The sequence below is a fragment of the Sardina pilchardus genome, chromosome 13, assembly GCF_963854185.1.
Source record: "Sardina pilchardus chromosome 13, fSarPil1.1, whole genome shotgun sequence".
NCBI classification, from domain to species: Eukaryota; Metazoa; Chordata; class Actinopteri; order Clupeiformes; family Clupeidae; genus Sardina; species Sardina pilchardus.
In genome coordinates this window covers 29,399,836-29,419,835 of record NC_085006.1, presented here as the reverse complement: position 1 = coordinate 29,419,835, position 20,000 = coordinate 29,399,836, and the positions used below count along the sequence as shown (strand labels likewise).

At 44.7% G+C, this 20,000-nt stretch overlaps 2 protein-coding genes across 3 annotated transcripts in view; one reads left to right on the top strand and one right to left on the bottom strand.

Moving 5' to 3' along the window:
• Positions 1-629, bottom strand: part of LOC134100154 (serine/threonine-protein kinase/endoribonuclease IRE1-like) — a 7,498-nt gene extending 6,869 nt beyond the window's left edge. For both annotated transcript variants that reach the window (XM_062553228.1, XM_062553229.1), the window contains exon 1: positions 529-629. The gene's annotated coding sequence lies outside the window, so the exon portion shown is untranslated. The remainder of the gene's footprint in view (positions 1-528) is intronic.
• Positions 630-4,409: 3,780 nt separating this feature from the next.
• Positions 4,410-20,000, top strand: part of LOC134099729 (MICAL-like protein 2) — a 20,809-nt gene continuing 5,218 nt past the window's right edge. Inside the window, exons 1-10 of the mRNA XM_062552716.1 lie at positions 4,410-4,765; positions 5,377-5,425; positions 6,867-7,008; positions 7,600-7,823; positions 8,237-8,367; positions 11,431-12,153; positions 17,128-17,252; positions 17,614-17,671; positions 18,705-18,865; positions 19,578-19,630. Of these exons, the coding sequence (XP_062408700.1) occupies positions 4,623-4,765; positions 5,377-5,425; positions 6,867-7,008; positions 7,600-7,823; positions 8,237-8,367; positions 11,431-12,153; positions 17,128-17,252; positions 17,614-17,671; positions 18,705-18,865; positions 19,578-19,630 (1,809 nt within the window). The 5' untranslated portion in view covers positions 4,410-4,622. The remainder of the gene's footprint in view (positions 4,766-5,376; positions 5,426-6,866; positions 7,009-7,599; positions 7,824-8,236; positions 8,368-11,430; positions 12,154-17,127; positions 17,253-17,613; positions 17,672-18,704; positions 18,866-19,577; positions 19,631-20,000) is intronic.

The following is a 20,000-nucleotide window of genomic DNA, read 5'->3' as shown; positions in this document are numbered from 1 at the left end:
TAGGCCTCCAACAAGTTGAAGGGGAGCTTTGGAGGTTTCAGTTTCTCTCCTGCACGCGCTTATGCGTGCACTGAATGCGCGCTCATTCTAATTGTATGCCTCTGTCTGGTAACACCAAAGTAGCAAAAATGTTCTCCTGACTGCAGAAACGTTTGCTTTATTGTTCTCTCGGCCCGCTGTTCCTTGATCAAATCCGCAGAAAATTATCAGACGAAGCACCTGGTACAGTTTCAGTTCCCGAACCTTCAGCGTCCAGTCCATGTTGCGGACGGACCGGTGCTGACTAGACTAGAGCACCACCTTCTCCCTTTTTCCGTTGATTTAACTTTGCTTGAACTCTCTTTCCTATGCGAGTGATACTGTACATGTGAAACTTAATCCCACCTCTGGCGAGTAGGCTAGTCCTTATTTGCCATTGTAGGCTACAGCACCTCTATAGTTGAAGGTTGATAGTTTCCCTCGCTTTAGATAAAACCATCAGCTAAATTATGTATGTTCTATGCTATGTAGATATTATAATTAACTTACCGTAGTAAACTTGAGTTGTAATGGTCGTTGTGTGGAGAAGCGAGGAACCATACAGGATGTAAAAAAAATAGGAAGTACTGTATGACAATCTCCTAACTCCAGATGTGGGCGGTTCATCTTAACACAACCCACCCACACACAAACACATACACACACAGACAGAGGGAAGCTTATAGAAGTTTATGAGAGGAAAGGATATAGATAAAGAGAGGGAGACAACTGTAGAAAAAGAGAAACCAGTACAGAGGGAGAGAGATCACACCTGAAGGAAAAGAAAGAGAGAGAATGCACATTAAAGGAGAACGAGAAAAGATGGGCTATGTGAAACTGCTCAGTCTCTCCACAGGACTCTAGATGCAGTGTAGTGTGTTGCGGAGGCTCTGCTTCTCCCTCTCTTAAAGTCCACCACCAGCTCTTTGGTTTTGTATTGAGGCTGTTGAGGCTCTAGGCTGTTGTCTTTACATAATTATATGCTTCTAACTTTCAGGGAAAATGGTTTTCTGTATCATCAAGGACCTTTGATGTTAGCAACGAGAAGTGGTGGACGAAGTACACAAATCCTGTGCTTGAGTGAAAGTAGAGATACACGTGGTTAAATGTTACTCCAGTAAAAGTCCCCCTTCTACATTTCCACTTGAGAGGCTTACTTAATAGAATATACATTAGTAGCACACATGTACTACATTTGGACAGTTTTTTTCCCCAAAAGGAATTTCAGCTGTACTTCAGCTTATAGCTATCACAAAATGTAGTGGAGTAAAAACTAAGATATTTGGCCTAGAAATGTACTGGAGTAAAAGTGAATTGAAATATTCAAGTAAAGTACAGATACATGAAGCGACTGAAGTACAGTAATTGAGTAAATTTACTCAAGTAGTGTCCACCACTGAAATAAAAGAGTTTGCAAGCCAAGCCTTGAACGACATCAGTGCCTGACCTTGCAAATGCTTGTGTGGCCAGTGGGAGGCAGTATTACACACAATTTATTTGTAGGATACACTAACTGAAGGATCAAAGGGCCTGATATGAGTTTGGCGGCAATGCTGGTAGCAGGAAGCTAGGTCAAGGTGGGCCCTCACAAATTGGCAAGGCCTCTCTGCTAAAAAAAACAAACAAACAAACAACAACAACAACAACAAACAACAGCTAAGAAGCAAGCATAAGCTGGTATTAGCTGGTGTTTGGTGGTTTTCTTCAGGCTCTTGCTGAGTTTTGCTGGTGTAGCTGGTTGGGCCACAAGGTGGACATTCTGCTGTGACCAAGTGAGGAAGCTGGTCATGCTCACGCTCTCTCGCTCCTCTGGAAAGGTCCTCAGCATCTTCTTTGACGGAATTTAGGTGAGGAGGTCCCCGGTTCCTACTTTTGTTCTGACACCAATGTAAGTGATCAGTGACCCACAGTTCAGCTAGATTAACAGGTTTCATGAGGGAAGTGGAGATGATAATACAGGGGAAACACCAGGCTAGCCACATTCATACAGTACACACAATACACAACCAGGCCACGTTTCCAGGTGGTTTAGTGGCAAACAAGGTAACATAACCCAGAGGAAGTTGTAAACCTGATAGTAGAACAGCCTGGGGCTTCAATCTCCAAAATAAACAAAGCCTTTAATTACAAATAACAAATATTCTATTAGGAGGTTTACCACTTCCTGTACAGTACTCTGGGTTAACTTATTCACCTACTTGGAATACATCCAAAGGTACATGGCCGTAATGGAGGCTGAACGCAAGTAAGCACAGTTTAAATATACCAGTACCAGTGTCTTGGGGATATTTTCAAAGTGAGGTGGACCAGTTGTGTGGAAAACCCCATATAGTGCAATCTGGCTTCAGGATATCGGACCACCAGTTGTGGCCCACTATCTATACGATCAGAATATTTCAAACTCGCCAAAACATTAAGATAATAACATTGATTGTTTTCCAAATGTGTTTTAAACGAGACTCTTGATCCAGCTTCTTCCTTTGTGGGAGGTCTCAGCATTATGCTGAACACTTGTCTTGGTTTTATGAGTTATCAGAACACATGATAAAGCCCAAAGAAATGAACAGACCATAATCATTTGCATCTTACTTTGCCCTTATAATCTGACATTGCACTGTTGCCTCCCTTTTTTTGATGGTATACTGCATCTTGCTTGTGACTGTTGAGGTAAGTAAGTAAGTAAGAAAGTATTTTTTATTTCAAAATATTCAAATATTGAAACAAACATAATATCGAGGCTACATCACTTCAGGCAAATGTAAAACCCTCATGAAAAAACGAGGCACTCCTATTCAGTAAAAAGCCTTTAATACAAACAAATGGTATTAAAGGCTTTTTACTGAATAGGAGTGCCTCAAATGTTCTGTTTTTTTTTTTCATAAATGTATCTTATAGGCCCTTTTTTGAAGAGCACCCTGAACAAAATATTTTTGACCCAGAGTAGCATTCCTTTCTCTCCTTTTTCTCTAAATGTAAAACTCTCTTTGATTTAGGCTAAATCATTTCCCCATTAAACAAAAAATCTGACATGTGAGGAAATTGTATGTCTATTGCATGGCACATTGGCTGGGAATGTATAAAATATATGTGAACTTACAATGTTTAGCCTCAATTTTTTCCTTTTGCTGGATGAATTTACTGTAGCTAAATTTTCCTTATTGTGCCCCCGAGCATCAAATAACTCCTCAGTTATGTGCCTGTGACGCGTAAGCGTATAGCTAAATTCCCAGCTTGTTTATGACCCCTTGAAGATACACTGTATCCGATAGCTTACAGTGATACATTTACTGGCCATGATGGGTTTATGTCCTTGGGGTAAATACGTTTTAGAACTTAAACATGGTTTAACAGCGACTCATCCTGTTAGTGAAAACGAGTTCATTCATAAGCAGTAGCCTTGCAACAACATACGTACTGTACATAATAGCTATCAGGAGGAGTCTAGGCTACAGAACCCAGTGGAAACCGTTTCGTTTATGATGGTTATTAAGGCAAACTGATCAAACATGTCAGATAGCCAGCTGTTACTTGCAGAGTGAAAGTGAGATTGCGCTGTCTATAAAACCTCTCATTCCGTCTTTTCAAAACTGCGGGTGTCATATCCCCGTATCTCCCGACCGTGCCGTTGGCGCGTCTAATGTCTTGTGTGTGGAGCGCTTGCGCTAGGCTATATAAAACGAAGATGCTTAAACTTGCTTCAAACAGGAGCTGTAAACACATCACATGCCAAACCCTGGGGCTTACAGTAAATGGGAGCTTTTGGTAGCGCCCGTCACTAACGAAAAACTCTTGGGTAAACCATTCAGGGTTTGTGCGTAATTTACGTGTGATCACATTCAATTATCATTTCAGATGGTGATCCTGGTTTCCTGTAGCGTTTTTAATTATCATTATTTGTTTTTCTGTCTGTATTTTTTATTTATTCATTTATTTTTTTTAGGGGGGGGGGGGGGGGGGCTATATTCGAGATATTTGTGGCCTTTCAGTTTCAAGTACTGCCGAGTCACCTTTATGGGCCACAGTTAAAAAAAAACACCTGTTTTCCAGGCACGCCCTCTCATTAAGCCAGCGTACAGGTATGCATTAAGGCGTGGGGTGTGGATATATCCCAAAGTACACGTTAAAGTAATTGAGTTTTAAAGATGTATAAATACACACACACACACACACACACACACACACACACACACACACACACACACACACACGCACGCACGCACACGAAACAAAATCAAACACACACACACACACACACACACACACACACACACACACACACACACACTTCGTGGAGAAACTCGTGGATTACCCAACCCCAGTTGTATCTGACCCGCCTCCCAGGCGCGTCACCATCGTTAGGGGCTGGAGTGTTCCCCAGGTGTCAAGTTCACTTCTTGTTTCAGCGCAGTCATTTGAAAGGACATTCATACACACACAACCCAACAACAGCTAGCACTGAGCGTTTTGGTTTCGAGTTCTCTGATGAGTTGGCTCTACGTCCTGCGGTTCGTCTACAGGACTTCGAACAGACAGTAACCGAACCGCCCGCGTGCGTTTGTTTCCCGGTCTGAAGAGAGGATCACGCTAGGAGCGTCTCGCGCAGGATGGCAGCCGTTAAAGCGCTTCAGCAGTGGTGTAAGATCCAGTGCCAGGGCTACCGGGATGTGGCCATCACGAACATGACGACCTCGTTTCGAGACGGGCTCGCCTTCTGCGCGCTCATTCACAAGCAGCGGCCAGATCTAATGTGAGTTGTTTGGACTAACCGGTCGCTCGAGCCGGGCATGGCTCCTGCCAGCGCCGGTTAAAGTTCGTGTTTGTTGGCAAAACAAGGCAGTTGCTTTGTTGAGAACTTCTGGAGTGAGCATTGCATTCGCTGCCAAAACATTTGTTAAACGAGTTGAGTAGTTGAGGTATTTGAGAGAAGAGTTGACACCTTGTTTGAAATCTTTGTGCCTGCTGTGTTCACGAAGGTGTTGCATGGGAATTCCCTGACTTTCCGCGATTCTCGACCTGTTGTTGATTGGCAGGGAATCACACGTTGCTTCACGCATAAATAGAAACAGCACTTTTTAAATATGATTAAACTCAACAGAGAACAAAGTGATTGCATAGGCTACACGTACAAAGTGTAGATTTCCTCATAAACATGACCTCACCCCACAACTTCATTCTGTCATGTGCTGCAATAGGGGATGATTCAGTTTTGGTTTGGTCAGTTAACATCCATCTCTCTCTCTCTCTCTCTACCTCTCTTTCTATTTTTTTTTATTTCTCTATCTCTTTCTCTCTGCCTCTTTCTATTTCTTTCTTTCCCTCTCTCTCTCTCTCTCTCTCTCTCTCTCTCTCTGTGAATAGAGACTTTGACTCTTTGCGGAAGGAGAACGTTTATGACAACAACCACCTGGTGAGTAATTATTTTAGTTTCCTAAGCGATCACATGAGAGAGAGAAAAAGACGCTGCTGAAGGTGAATTGTTAGTTTTATCTGAGGTCAGTGCTTTGGGGTCAATCTCTGAGACAGAATCCAGGGTCAGTGTTGGGCTGGGGGTCAACTGTATTCAACCATTATTGAAGACTTGCATAAACGCACTCACATAAGATTCAAAAACATGTAATTGCCACAACATGGTAAAGCATGCACACCTTTACTATGTCAGTCTTTCTAGCACACAAGTTTCACAGGTGAAACAGTCTCTGGTGTACACATAAACACACCCTGTCACACCAATACCCCCACATAATATGCTTTCTCTTTCTCTTTGACACACACACACACACACACACACACACACACACTGAGGGACAAGGGAGAGAGGCTAAGGAAATCCCAAGCAAAGCTCCAGCTCCTCATCTTTCTCTCAGTATTGTGTGTTTGGGGTGTGTGAGGGTGTGTGTTTTTGTGTGTGTATGTGTGTCAGCTGGCTTTATGCTGGCAGGGTAGTTTGGGAAACGGCAGAAGGTGTGTGTGTGGCGGAGGGTGAAGCAGGGAAGTTTTTCAATAGAATCAACAGAGAAAAAGTAGAGAGAGGCAGGGAGGTCACTGTTTGTGAATGCTGGCAGACGCGCTTACACACACACACACACACACATATGCACACACACGGCCCAGTTGCTTTTGAATACACAATAAAATAGGAGTTGGCAGGCAGTCATATTCCAACCAGCAGCCTCAATCTGGGGAAGTGTTATCTATTATCGCATGTGTGTGTGTGTGTGTGTGTGTGTCTGTGTGTGTGTCTGTGTGTGTGTCTGTGTGTGTGTCTGTGTTCTCCAATCACTGTGGTCAGGTCAAAACATGTTCTAAGGGCTGCCGATCCACTCATTTACTTGCTTTCACTTGCTCTTTCTCTCTCTCTCTCACACACACACACACACACACACACACACACACACACACACACACACACACACACACACACACACACACACTGTTGTTGGCTTACTGTAGTTGCCTGGTCTGAAGAACAGTCTAAGACAGGAAATCAAAAGAACAGTGTGTGTGTGTGTGTGTGTGTGTGTGTGTGTGTGTGTGGGTGGTGTTATAGAGGGGGAGTAGAGAAATATGTGGACTTCTCCAGAATGTTGCCTCATGGAGTAACAGTTTAATGACAAATGAAGCCTTATTTGGTTGTGAATTACAAGAATTTGGCCTTCGCAGTGTGTGTGTTGATGAGGGGCAGAGAAGGAATAGCAACATATACCTTCCTGTGTGTGTGTGTGTGTGTGTGTGTGTGTGTGTGTTTGTTTCTCTAGTATACATTAACGTGGTGTAAAAGTGTGTGTGTGTGTGTGTGTGTATTTGTGCTGCCATTTACTGCTCTTACATTCCTGTGTGTGTGTGTGTAGGCGTTCCGTGTGGCTGAGGAGCAGCTGGGTATCCCTGCGTTGCTGGATGCAGAGGACATGGTGGCCCTAAGGGTCCCTGATCGCCTCAGCATCCTCACATACGTCTCCCAGTACTACAACTACTTCCATGGCAAATCACCCAGTGAGTGTGTACACACACACACACACACACACACTCACATACGTCTCCCAGTACTACAACTACTTCCATGGCAAATCACCCAGTGAGTGTGTACACACACACACACACACACACACACACACTCACACACGTCTCCCAGTATTACAAGTACTTCCATGGCAAATCACCCAGTGAGTGTATACACACACACACACACACACACACACACACACACACACACACATACACCTCCCAGTATTACAACTACTTTCATGGCAAATCATCCAGTGAGTGTACTGGGAGTTTACACCACATTAATATCTGTACTAGTCAGACACACACACACACACACACACACACACATATGACAAGTGTTTTATAAATAATGATTCTTATTGTTATTTTGCTATTTTATGCTGCCCACAGCTGCATGCAGCTGGTTTCATTAGTCAACTTTCAGTTACACACACACACTCACACTCACTCAACCTCTTAATCTTGGACTAGTCATATTGTAAATATTTGTAGTTTCAACATTTTAAGTGGTATATTATTCCACTGTGTGTGTGTGTGTGTGTGTGTGTGTGTGTGTGTGTGTGTGTGTGTGCGTAGTTGGCGGTCTGGGAGGCATCAAAAGGCCTGCTGAAAGCACCAATGATCAGCCTGCAGGGAAGAAAAACCCACCAATCACAGCCAAGACACACTCTCCAGCTGCACCACCAACACAAAATCAGCCAATCACAGCCAAGACCCATGCTCCGGCTGCCCCGGCCTCACAAAACCAGCCAATCACAGCCAAGACCTTCTCTCCAGCTACACCAGCCACACCGAGTCAGGTAACGCACATAACTTGTCCTGCTCTCTTTTGCTGTATACAAGCCCAACCACACACACACACACACACATGCTGGTTTCTCTCTTACACACACACACACGCACACACACGCACACTGACACACTCACACACACGCACACTGACACACTCACACACACTCTATGATACCTGAGAAGAGCTTCTCTTTTCTCACTATGACAGAAAGTATGAGGGTTTCAACAAAGACAATGTTCAATCTACTAACACACACACACACACACACACACACAGAGAGGCACAAAAGGTTTCGGCAAAGCCAATGGGACAGCACAATGAGTCAGGTCCTTCTTTATTCCTGCCCAGTCTCTCGGGGTGTGAACTTGTGTGTGTGTGTGTGTGTGTGTGTGTGTGTGTGTGTGTGTGTGTGTGTTTCAGAGAGAGGTGTTGACTGAGCGCACCAATAAGACTGGTACTCTAAGCAGCAGCTGCACTGTCTGCAGCAAACACGTGCACCTGGTCCAGCGCCACCTAGTGGAGGGGAGACTCTACCACAGGAACTGTTTCAAGTAAGACACTCTAAAACTCACTCACACATACGCCGTCTGTCCAGGTCAAACTGCAGTCTAAAGTATGACTAAGAAGGATTACTCTCTGGGTCTCCCTACAGTTGAGAAGCGTTTCAACAAATGTGTGTCTTTGTAACAAACTATAAACTCTGATATGATGATCTAGAGGCAATGCATGGACAGCAGTCTGTAGAAAGAGAACTCCAAATTCAGAACTTGTTGCCATGGAATTTAATTACACATTCCGGTCAGACATTTGTTGTTGTTTGGCAGACATCCAAAGTTCCGTTTGCCCTGTTAAGTGGGATTGCAGTGAGATTGGAGGACTGACTGAGGTTTAACCCCTTACTTGCAGCAAGATTAGTGAACTAACTGAGGTTTAACCCTCACTTGCAGCAAGATTAGTGAACTAACAGTGGTTTAACCCCTTGCGTGCAGTGAGATTAGTGAACTAACTGTGGTTTAATACTGCCTTCATGCCGGCTGTAAGACTCAGAGGGACGTACTTTAAAAATCATGACCTCCAAAAAAAAGTGTGTTCATGCATGAGATCAGCTCAGAAAGCAAATACAGGAAACACATAAATAAGCAAGAAGCAGTCTTAGGCGAGACTAACTGGAGTTTAACTCCTTTGGTGCAGTGATATTAACAGACTAACTGCAGTTTAACCCTGTAGGTGCAGTGATATTAACTCATTGAATGCCGCATTGTTTTTGGAAGCTATGTCCCAGAGTGCCGGTGTACCATGTTATCTTGTGATCAGTTCAGATTGTGATATTTGCATAAAATCACTGAATATTCAACAAGAACCCTCCCTACTTGTTAACAGCGCTCTGCTCTGCCTCCGCCCCTCGAGTGCTGGAGATTCACATTTTCAGGAAGCTGCAGTGAGCGAGATAATTGGGAATAAAGATCTTGCCAAAAACATGCCGACATCACCAATTCATGCAGGTGTGCTTAAGCATAATCCACACAAGATGCTCTAGAAAAAGGAATTGTTCAAGTAAAACAACAAGGTTTTGTTGGGTTTCGAACATGAGTCTCGCGTGGGCAAAATGTTCCATTAGCTGCATCTATACCACTGCACTACGGAAAGCGCATAGCCACTGTGAGCTAGCGTATCTTATTATACTGAAATCATGACGTCCACGTTAAGTGTGATGGCTCATGACATGAGCAAACACAGGAATGCAAGCCTTAAATAATACAGATTTATGACATAGGCTACAGTAACAACAAACGGGCATGACCTCATTCCAGACGTTGTTCATTTTGAGGGACAGAAACACGTTATCTAATGCAAAAAACATGAAGATCACTGGGCCTCGAACTGCTCATTAAAACGTCAAAATTTGTAACTGCACGCCCTTACTCAATTACGCCACAACTCTGCTGAAACGTAAGTAGGATATTTAATACCATGGTCTTCCCAATAAATTAATAGCTATATGTTATGTTGTGGCAATGTTTGTCAGCCGATCAATATTTAAGTATAGCCTACGTTCATTAGCAATACATCTGAAGAATGTTTTGCAACAGGCTACGAGCATAGCCTTTTACAAATCTGTTCGAGATAAGCATGTGACATTCTGTGAGATGATTCACAATTTCACAATGAACTGATCACATTTTTGCCTTACTTGTTCATTTTACCCCAAAAACAGAATAAAGTGGTAGGGATCATGCCTGTTTGTAGTAGGCTAGTTGAAGCAAGATGAGCTTACTTTAGGCTATGTTTCGAGACTTGCATGCCCATGTTAAATTGTTATATCACCAGTTAACATAGGCGTATATTTCTCACAGTATGTTAACCTGTGTTAACTTTGACTAAAAGCCCAATAAATCGGTGAAAATCACCCTTCTCACCAAGCAGTTCGTAGTGTAGGGGTATAAGCCACTGGTGATGGAATGTTTTTGTCCACGACATGTTTCATTTCATTTTTTGCTATTAGCATAGCATGTGTCGTATTTGTGTGATTAATGCTTAGACGAACATGTATTAGACATAAACTGGTGATGCTTTCAGCCATATGCTATCCATTATTTTCTCTCACTTGCAAGCATTTCGTGAAAATACAAACTCTAAGGGGCGGAGGCAGAGCAGGACGCGTTTAAGAAGTAGGCAGGGCCTTTTTGAATATTCACTGATGTTATGCAAATATCACCAGTTAACATAAAAACCAGTTAAACTAGAACACCGGCAAGCTAGATCGTTGTTGACTATTTTTGTAGAGCCACAGCGTATTCTATGTTATAGTTATGGACATATACTATGGCTCATTTGAAAGCTAAGACTCTGAGCTCTCAGTGGGTGAAAATCGTTTATCTCTACGTGTCTCCATTCCTGAGAAATCGCAAGCTAAACAGTGGCTAGTTTTCATCAAAATCCCCGTTGTTCCTCTAGAAACTGAGATATAAGCCACTTAAGACAGACGTACATTTCCGGATTGTAGGATTTCATGAGTTTTTAATCGTCATCTACTTCAGTTCTCTTCATGATGGACTTCCAAAAATCACACATAAGGTGAGTTAGAGTGTGTAGTTTCGTAATTTAAAAAAAAAGCGAAAAACGCAATATTGCGTTGTTGGCACTCTACGCATGGGAGCTAAAAACGCAATATTACGTTGTTGGCACTCAATGAGTTAACAGACTAACTGGTTTAACCCTTTAAATGCAGTGAGATTAGAGGATTTACTACAGTTTACTACAGTGAGATTGGAGGGCTGACTATATGGTTTAACGCTGTGGTGAAATTGGAGGACTAACTGCGGTTTAACCCTTTAGCTGTGGTGAGATTAGACGACTAATTGCGGTTTGAATTCAGTGAGATTAGAGGACTAACAGCGGTTTAACCCTTTAGCTGCGATGAGATTGGAGGACTAAGCATAGTTTAAATTCAGTGAGATTGGAGGACTAACTGTGATTTAATCTCTTAGGTGCAGTGAGATTGGAGGATTAACTGTGGTTTTACCCTGTAGGTGCAGTGAGATTGGAGGACTAACTGTGGTTTAATCTCTTAGATGCAGTGAGATTGGAGGACTAACTGTGGTTTAATCCCTTAGGTGCAATGAGTGCTCCACCCTTCTCCTCTCTGGTACCTACAAACCGGGAGTCAAACCAGGAACCTTCATCTGCACAACGCACAACACCCTCAGTCCTCCATCCAATCAGAGCTCACGGAACCCTCCCACATCCAATCCCAGACCGTGGACTTCCCCCTCAACCAATCGGAGTGAGCTCAGCTCCAAGGCCACGCCTTCCCCTTCCAAACCCACTGGCCCGTCCTGGCTCGTCACTAAGAGTGACCACACGACGGTGCCCACACCTACGCCGTCTCCACGGCAACAGAAAACGGCGGTGACGGTGGTTAGCCCTAGCGCTGCACACAAGTCCAGCAGTGCCGCGTCGACGACGCCCCCTCGTGCCACCTCTCTCACACAGACGCACGACTCCTCCCCAGGTTCCTCAATCAGCACCTCGGCTACCAAGAACCAACAGGCTCGCCAGCGGTTCTTCGACTCTGGAACCCCAAGCGGAACCACAAAGCAGCTATCTGGGGTGGCTGATAGAGCAGAATCCGCCGGTACGGGCATCGGAACTGGGGGAGGGAAGAAGGGAAGGGTGCTCCTGAAAGTGGGAGATTGGAAGAAAGAGGGAGAGAAGGAGAGAGAGGAGGAGGAGGAGAAGGAGAAAGCCAAGAGTATGATTGGAAGAAAGCTGGCCGAGGAGAAGAGCAACAGTACTAATCTATGGAAAACGGATGGAGTGAAGAGCACTGACAGCAGGTGAGACTGCTACCACACACACACACACACACACACAGAGACTCACAGACTCGGACACACTGACACACAGACACACATTGGGAGGGAGTTTGTTCTGTCCTGTTTTTTGCAAGTTTGAAATTGCATCTCCTCTATCAATCTGATTCTAACTGTATGGGTCATTCCCTGTCAAATCAGATTAGGTTGTTGTGGCACGGTCTCTGATTTTGTTTAAAAGATGTCTATCTAGCCTAGAAATCTAGACGCCCCTGGCGGCAGCAAATCTAATTTGCTGTCGGTAGTCTAGCAACTCTCAGTTTGACTTGGGAGCTGGGCTCAGGCAGAAACCACCAATCACATCATGTATAGAGTCGGTGGGCGGGCTTAACATAATGATGACTGACATGCGACCAGAAGTTGCAACCGTTACGCATCCTGCTACCTGAAAACAAGAGAATAGAATAGAATAGAATAGAATAGCCTTTATTGTCATTGTATGTTGTACAACGAGATTTGAATGCCACTCCTCTGGTGCAATCTGCATGCAATATAAATATAACATTTTTAAAAAAATATAACATTTTTAAAACATTTTAAAATAAATATTAACAGTATGCGGCAGTTTGTATGATCAATATGATCAGTATATGTATATGTGTCCCAATGTATGAGTGAGTGTGCAGGTAATCTATTTTTGTTTCATGTTATTTGTCTCTGTGATGGCTCTGGGGAAGAAGCTGTCCCTGAGCCTGCTTGTCCTGGCTCTATGTGACCTGTACCGCCTGCCGGAGGGTAACAGGTCAAACAGGTGGTTTGCGGGGTGGGAGGAGTCCTTGATGATATTTCCAGCTCTGCTGCGGTAGCGAGAGCTGGCAATAGCTTCCAGGCTAGGCAGAGAGCAGCCGGTGATCTTCTGGGCTGTGTTGATGACCCTTTGCAGCGCTCTCCTGTCTGCTGCAGAACACCCTGCAAACCACGTTGTGATGCAGTAAGTCAGGATGCTCTCTATGGTGGCGTTGTAGAAGGTCACTAGCAGCCTCTCCTCCAGGTTGTTCCTCCTGAGCACTCTCAGGAAATGGAGACGCTGCTGAGCCTTCTTCACCACCGCCGTGGTGTTGACAGTCCAGGAGAGGTCGTCGGAGATCTGCACGCCCAGGAACCTGATGGAGTGGACTCTTTCCACTAAGTCCCCATTTATGTGCAGTGGGGACGGGGCTGCTCTGCCCTTTCTGAAGTCCAGAATAATTTCCTTGGTTTTGGTGGTGTTCAGTTTGAGGTTGTTAACTGAACACCATGCTGTCAGTCTGTTGACCTCATCTCTGTAGTCAGACTCGTCTCCAGCTGATATGAGCCCGACTACGGTGGTATCATCCGCAAACTTTATGATGCTGTTTGAGAGATGGGTCGGGGAGCAGTCGTGGGTGTAGAGAGTGAAGAGGAGGGGACTCAATACACATCCTTGTGGGGAGCCGGTGCTGAGTGTGATGGTGCTGGATAGGTGTGGGCCGAGTCTGACAGACTGTGGACGATCAGACAGGACGTCCTTGATCCAGAGGCAAATGGGGTCGGAGAGGCCCAGGTGTGAGAGCTTCTGGACCAGGATCTCCGGCAGGATGTAGTTGAAGGCTGAGCTGAAGTCCAGGAAGAGCATTCTGACATAGCTCTCCCGGTGCTCCAGGTGACTCAGCGCGGTGTGGAGCGCTATGGTGATAGCGTCCTCTGTGGATCGGTTTGCCCTGTAGGCAAACTGGTGTGGGTCCAGTGTGGGAGGCAGACAAGCCTTGATGTGCTGTGAGACCAGTCTCTCAAAGCACTTCATGACTACAGGCGTGAGTGCAACAGGTCTGTAGTCGTTGAGGTTGTCCGCTGCTGTCTTCTTGGGAACGGGTATTAATGTAGATGTTTTGAGGCAGGGTGGGATGATGGCCTGCTCCAGAGATAGGTTGAATATGGTTGTGAAGACTCCAGTCAGTTGGTCGGCGCAAGCTTTGAGTACTTTCCCAGGTACTCCATCGGGACCGGCCGCCTTCCTGGGGTTCACTGTCCTCAGCACATGTCTCACTTCGTGCTCCTGAAGTGTCAACATTGTGCCGGTACTGGGGGTGGGTGGGAGTGCTGTGGCTGCTGAGGACCTGTCTGTCTCAAAGCGGGCGAAGAAGCTGTTGAGTTCCTCTGCCAGCGAGGCGTCAGTCCTAGCAGTCACCTGGTTGCTGTTCCTGTAGTTGGTGATGTGATTTATTCCCTGCCACATTCTTCTGGGATCATTCACAGCAAAGTGGTCCTCTATTTTCCTCTTGTAGGCCACCTTGGCCTCCCTGATCCCTCTTTTCAGGTCTGCCCTGGCACTGCTGTACAGGGCCCTGTCCCCTGACTTAAAGGCGGCATTTCGGCTTTTCAAGAGGGACCGCACTTTGCTGTTCATCCAGGGTTTTTGGTTTGAAAAAACCCTGACCCGTTTGTTGACGGTGACGTTGTCAACACAGTTCTTAATGTAGCAGAGTACAGTGTCTGTGTACTCCTGGAGGTTGTGGCTTGAGAATAAGTCCCATAGAGTGGTGGAGAAGCAGTCCTGTAGCTGAGAGAGGGCTCCCTCTGGCCAAATCTGTACAGTCTTTGTTTGAGGCTTTGTCTTCCTCAGCAGGGGGGTGTAGGTGGGGGTGAGGGACATGCAGAGGTGGTCAGATCCAGCCAGGTGGGGGAGGGGAGTAGCTTTGTACGCATGTTTTATGTTGGAGTAAACAAGAGGATGATTCGTTTAGTGCTATCCTATTGCGTGAAGAGCCAATTTGAAAGACTACTGTTTATCCCACCCCTCCGATTGAGCCCTGCCTACGGTGAGTTCCCAAACCCTACATCTTGATGTGGGTCTGGCTCGCCAGGCTAATCTATATCAAGACAAGGTCCCAAAACTATGGCCTGTAAAATAGTTATGTTCAAATCCTTTGTCTTCATATTATTTTCTTCCCTTTTCTTCCCTTAAAACATTATTTTACATCCCAAAATGACATTATCTGGGAAGCAATGCATTGTAGTGTAACTAGATTATAGAGTAAAAACATCCTGGGGTCTATTTATGGTAGTTTACCAATTAACATAATTTTGCTCTCAGTCAAACGTTTTAATTGGTTGAGTTTTGAGCAAGACCGTTTTTTCAAACACTGAATGAGTTTACAGTGAAGGCTAAAAGGGGCAGCTAGCACATCAAAAACAAATGCAACAGTTCATAAACTTCTTTTTTAAAAAAACACTAATTTGACTTGTCTTATGTGAACCTTCCATTTTTATCTCCCACACTATGTGAACATCAATGCTATACAAAACATATTGATCTCAATGGTGCATTTTGCCCATGTTCAGGGTGGAAAATATAAGATGAAAGATTTGAATAAGACAGGTGAGGCTGCTGTTCATACCCTGAAGGAATTTCTTTTTTATTATTATTATTATTATTATTATTATTATTATGAGAGTGTTTCTACTTATCTCAAGGAAGGTAAAAATGAAGAGCCTATGTTGAGAACAAAGATGTCTATTGAAGGTCTGAACCAGTGGAGTCACTAGGAATTAAGGTTTACTGGGGCACTGCGTCATTTGTGTACATGTTTACTGGGGCACTGTGTCGTTTGTGTACATGTAAGACTTTTTTTTTTTGACTGGGACACAACTTATTCTTACTGGGGCACGTGCCCCAGTAAAATATGCCTAGTGACACCCCTGGTCTGAACAGAGCCCAGTTGAATACTCCAATACAATAAACAACTTTGAGGGACAACTATGACCATGTGGCATTAACCAACACAATTTTGCTACACTCTATTCCTATTTATGTACCAGCATGCAAACATTGAACCTCCTACATGGTTTAATTCTTCACGCTATGGGCTTGTGAACAAAAAAAAACAAGGCCAAACTAAAGCACCCCTTTCCCCCGTAACACTGGCTATAACTTGGAAAGTATTACTCTTACATAAAAGTAATTTTACAGTGTGTCTCCTAGGTAACATACAATAATAATAATAATAATAATAATAATAATACATTTTATTTAAAGGCGTCTTTCTTGGCACTCAAGGTCACCGTACATACATACATTAAACATTTAAAACACAACAATAAAGTATGTACATATAGAAAGCAGCAGAAAGGGGTAGAGGAATAGCATCAGATGGAATAAGCAGTTTTAAACAGATGTGTTTTGAGTTGTGATTTGAAATGGGGGAATGAATCAATGTTTCTGAGTTGGGGTGGTAGTGAATTCCAGAGACGAGGAGCAGAGCGACTGAATGCTCTGCTCCCCATGGTGGTGAGACGGGCGGTGGGGACAGGCAGGTGTATGGAGGAAGAGGATCTTAGAGAGCGGGAGGGAGTGGGAACATGGAAGAGATCAGACAGATATGGGGGGGCAAGGTTGTGAATGGCCTTGAAAGTAAACAGGAGGAGTTTAAATTGGATGCGGAACTGAACCGGGAGCCAGTGGAGCTGATGAAGGACAGGAGTAATGTGGTGAGTGGAGGGGGTTCGGGTTATGATGCGGGCAGCTGAGTTCTGGACCAGTTGAAGTTTATGGAGGGATTTGTGAGGGAGGCCGAAAAGGAGAGAGTTGCAATAATCCAGACGGGAAGTCACGAGACTGTGGACAAGGATGGCGGCAGTGTGGGGGGTTAGGGAGGGGCGGAGGCGAGGCGAGGCGGAGGCAATAGGTAGTACCTGGTCATTTTTTCAGAGGTTTTCGAGACTTAATTGATGTTCATTCACAAAGAAAATTGGTGTCTTTAAAGGTTGGATTTTTGCTCAAATTTAAATTAAGGCATTAAGATCAATTTCCAAAAGATGATTTTGCATTCCTCTTTTTAGCAACTTTAGCAAGAGGGCAAATACATTTTCACAACACTGTATGTATCTGTTCATCTCTATCAGTTCATGTATGTATATCCATTAATGATCTGTTTGTTTATCCATCTTGTGTATCTACTTATGTCTGTCTGGTCATGCTAGTGGACGGGTACGGCTAAAGCCTTTGGACGTATCCTTGTCAACAAACACAACAGAAGACAAACCAAGTCCAGCCTGGATGAATAAATCCAGTAAGGACAACAAACCAGCCCTCGCACCCTCTAAAGGTACACACACACACACACACACACACACACACACACACACACACACACACACACACACACACACACACACACACACACACAGACTACATTACTAAGAAAGTAGTGTCAACTGCACTACAGTTGTCAACTATTACATTATTACATTATAATGTAAATTTTATTTTTTTGATAATTGGTTAATGGTTTTTGGTCATTTTTTATTAAACTTTGATATTTCCTGCTTTACATTGTAGTGAAATAAATGTGTTTGATGTGTGGATAAAAGGCATTGGAGGGACTTTGGGGAACTATGAGAGAGAATGTTGAAAATCAACATTCAACGTGTTTGTTCGTCTGCTTGTTTATTTGTTTGTGTCTGTAGAAAATGACTCGGCCCCCAACAGCTGGAGGTCAATGCTTAAGCCCGTCAAGGACACCAAGTGAGGATCACTCATCTCCTCCTCCTCTGTTCTTTCTCTCTTTCTCCTTCCCTGTGCTATTCCTCCTCTTTAGTCAGGCCGTTGTCTGTGGGAGTGGTCACTATGAACACTAAATGCACTCTTACTGTACGTACTGTACACACCGCCGACGACTTGAGCTTCCAAGAAGCTCTGGATGCCCTGCCAAGGACGCCGTGGGAAGCTTTGGACGCATTGGCCGCTCTGACGTGGCAGCATTCCATGTTCGATCATGTTAGTTGCTAGTCGTTTGTCGCTGAACCGCGTCATAGCTCATTACCATAAAGTTGAGCCAATTTCAACTTTCTGCTTGACACTCAAGTCACCCAAAACGGATTGGCCGCTGCTTACAGCTGACAGAAGCCGGCTTCCATTGAAAATTAACGACTTCCTATATCTTTGGAAGCTCAAGTCGGCGGCAGTGTGAACGTACTGTACAGTTACGCTCCCTCTCTCCCTCTCTCCCTCTCTCTCTCTCTCTCTCTCTCTCTCTCTCTCCCTCTCTCTCTCACTCTGTCTCTCGCTCGCTCGCTTGCACACTCATCACTCAAGCATACTCACTCACTCACATGCACACACTTACTCATACTCATGCGCACTTTCTCTCACTAACTCACTCATTCACAGACTCACTCACACCCCTATTCTCTCTCACACACACACACACACACACACACACACACATTCACTCACATCACTTGGTGAAGTCAAACTCCTCAAAAGCTTTTGCTCTGAAATTCAACTATTTTTTTTCTCCAGACAATCAGTGCCTCTCTCTCGGCCATTCTCTACTCTGATTAGCTGTGTTGGGGCGAGGCCCCTCCCTTCCTCTTCCTCCCCGAGACTGGCTGTGTGTCGCATCTAAATCTGTTCCCTGGAGAGCACCAGCCCAGTGAGCTTCAGTCCCCCCCCCCCCCTATCTGTTCTGTCTGAGGTGAGAGGAGAGGAGACTATTGGGGCTTACACAACGCAGGAGGAACGTGGTTAAAGAACAACAATCTCCCTCTCATTTCAGATCTGTTGGCTCCACGGACCCCGTCCCATCCAGCCACACTGAGAGCCCAAAGCCCAAGTCCACCTCACTTCTGTGGGGAGGCAGCTCAGGCAAGCCCCAGGCCTCTGGGCCTTCCTCAAATCCTGCTGCTCCTGCCTCATTGGGCACTCCTACCGGCAAGGGTGAGTGATGGAGAGAGGGAGATAGAGATGGAGGGAGAGAAGGGGATGCAGAGCAAGAAGGAGGGATATAGTGGAGATGGATAGAGAGGAATGAAGTGGGGATGGAGGGATGGCTGGGAGGGAGTGGGAGGAATAGAGGGAGAGGGAGGGATAGAGAGATGATGGAGAGAGAGGGAGGGATGGAGAGATGGAGTGGGGATGAAATGGATGGAGAGAGGGGGAGGTTATGAATGGATGAACGAAGTGAAGGAGTTAGAGTTGGTTCAGGGAAGAGAGTGAGTGTGAAAAATGAAAATGAGCTTTGGGTCCCATTAACATAACAGCTCTTTGGGTCCATTAACATAACAGCTCTTTGGGTCTCATTAACATAACAGCTCTTTGGGTCCATTAACATAACAGCTCTTTGGGTCCATTGAAATAACAGCTCTTTGGGTCCCATTAGCATAACAGCTCTTTGGGTCTCATTAACATAACAGCTCTTTGGGCTCATTAACATAACAGCTCTTTGGGGCCATTAGCATAACAGCTCTTTGGGTCCATTGAAATAACAGCTCTTTGGGTCCATTAACATAACAGCTCTTTGGGTCCATTAACATAACAGCTCTTTGGGTCCATTAACATAACAGCTCTTTGGGTCCCATTAGCATAACAGCTCTTTGGGTCCCATTAACATAACAGCTCTTTGTTTGTTTCTCTGACTCTCTGTCTTCAGAATCCACAACCCCAGAGACTACACACTCGAAAGAATCACCAAAATCACCAAAGGTGTGTGTGTGTGTGTGTGTGAGAGAGAGAGAGAGAGAGAGAGAGAGAGAGAGAGAGAGAGAGTGAGTGTGTGTACATGTACTTTAATTGGTACCTTTAGAGAGGAACACATTGGTACCGATACTCTGATACCTCATTGTGTGTGTGCGTGGTGATTCTGTGTTTCTCCTGTGTATGTTAAACCAGAGTATATTTCCATAGAAGAACATAGTGTGTGTGTGTGTGTGTGTGTGTGTGTGTGTGTGAGAGAGAGAGAGAGAAAGAGTTCTACCCTCCTTCCTTATTGCAGGGAAAACTAGACCTGTTTCCAACAAAGATATTCTGCTTGAGCTACTGTAGATGAGATTGAGAAACGTGTGTGTGTGTGTGT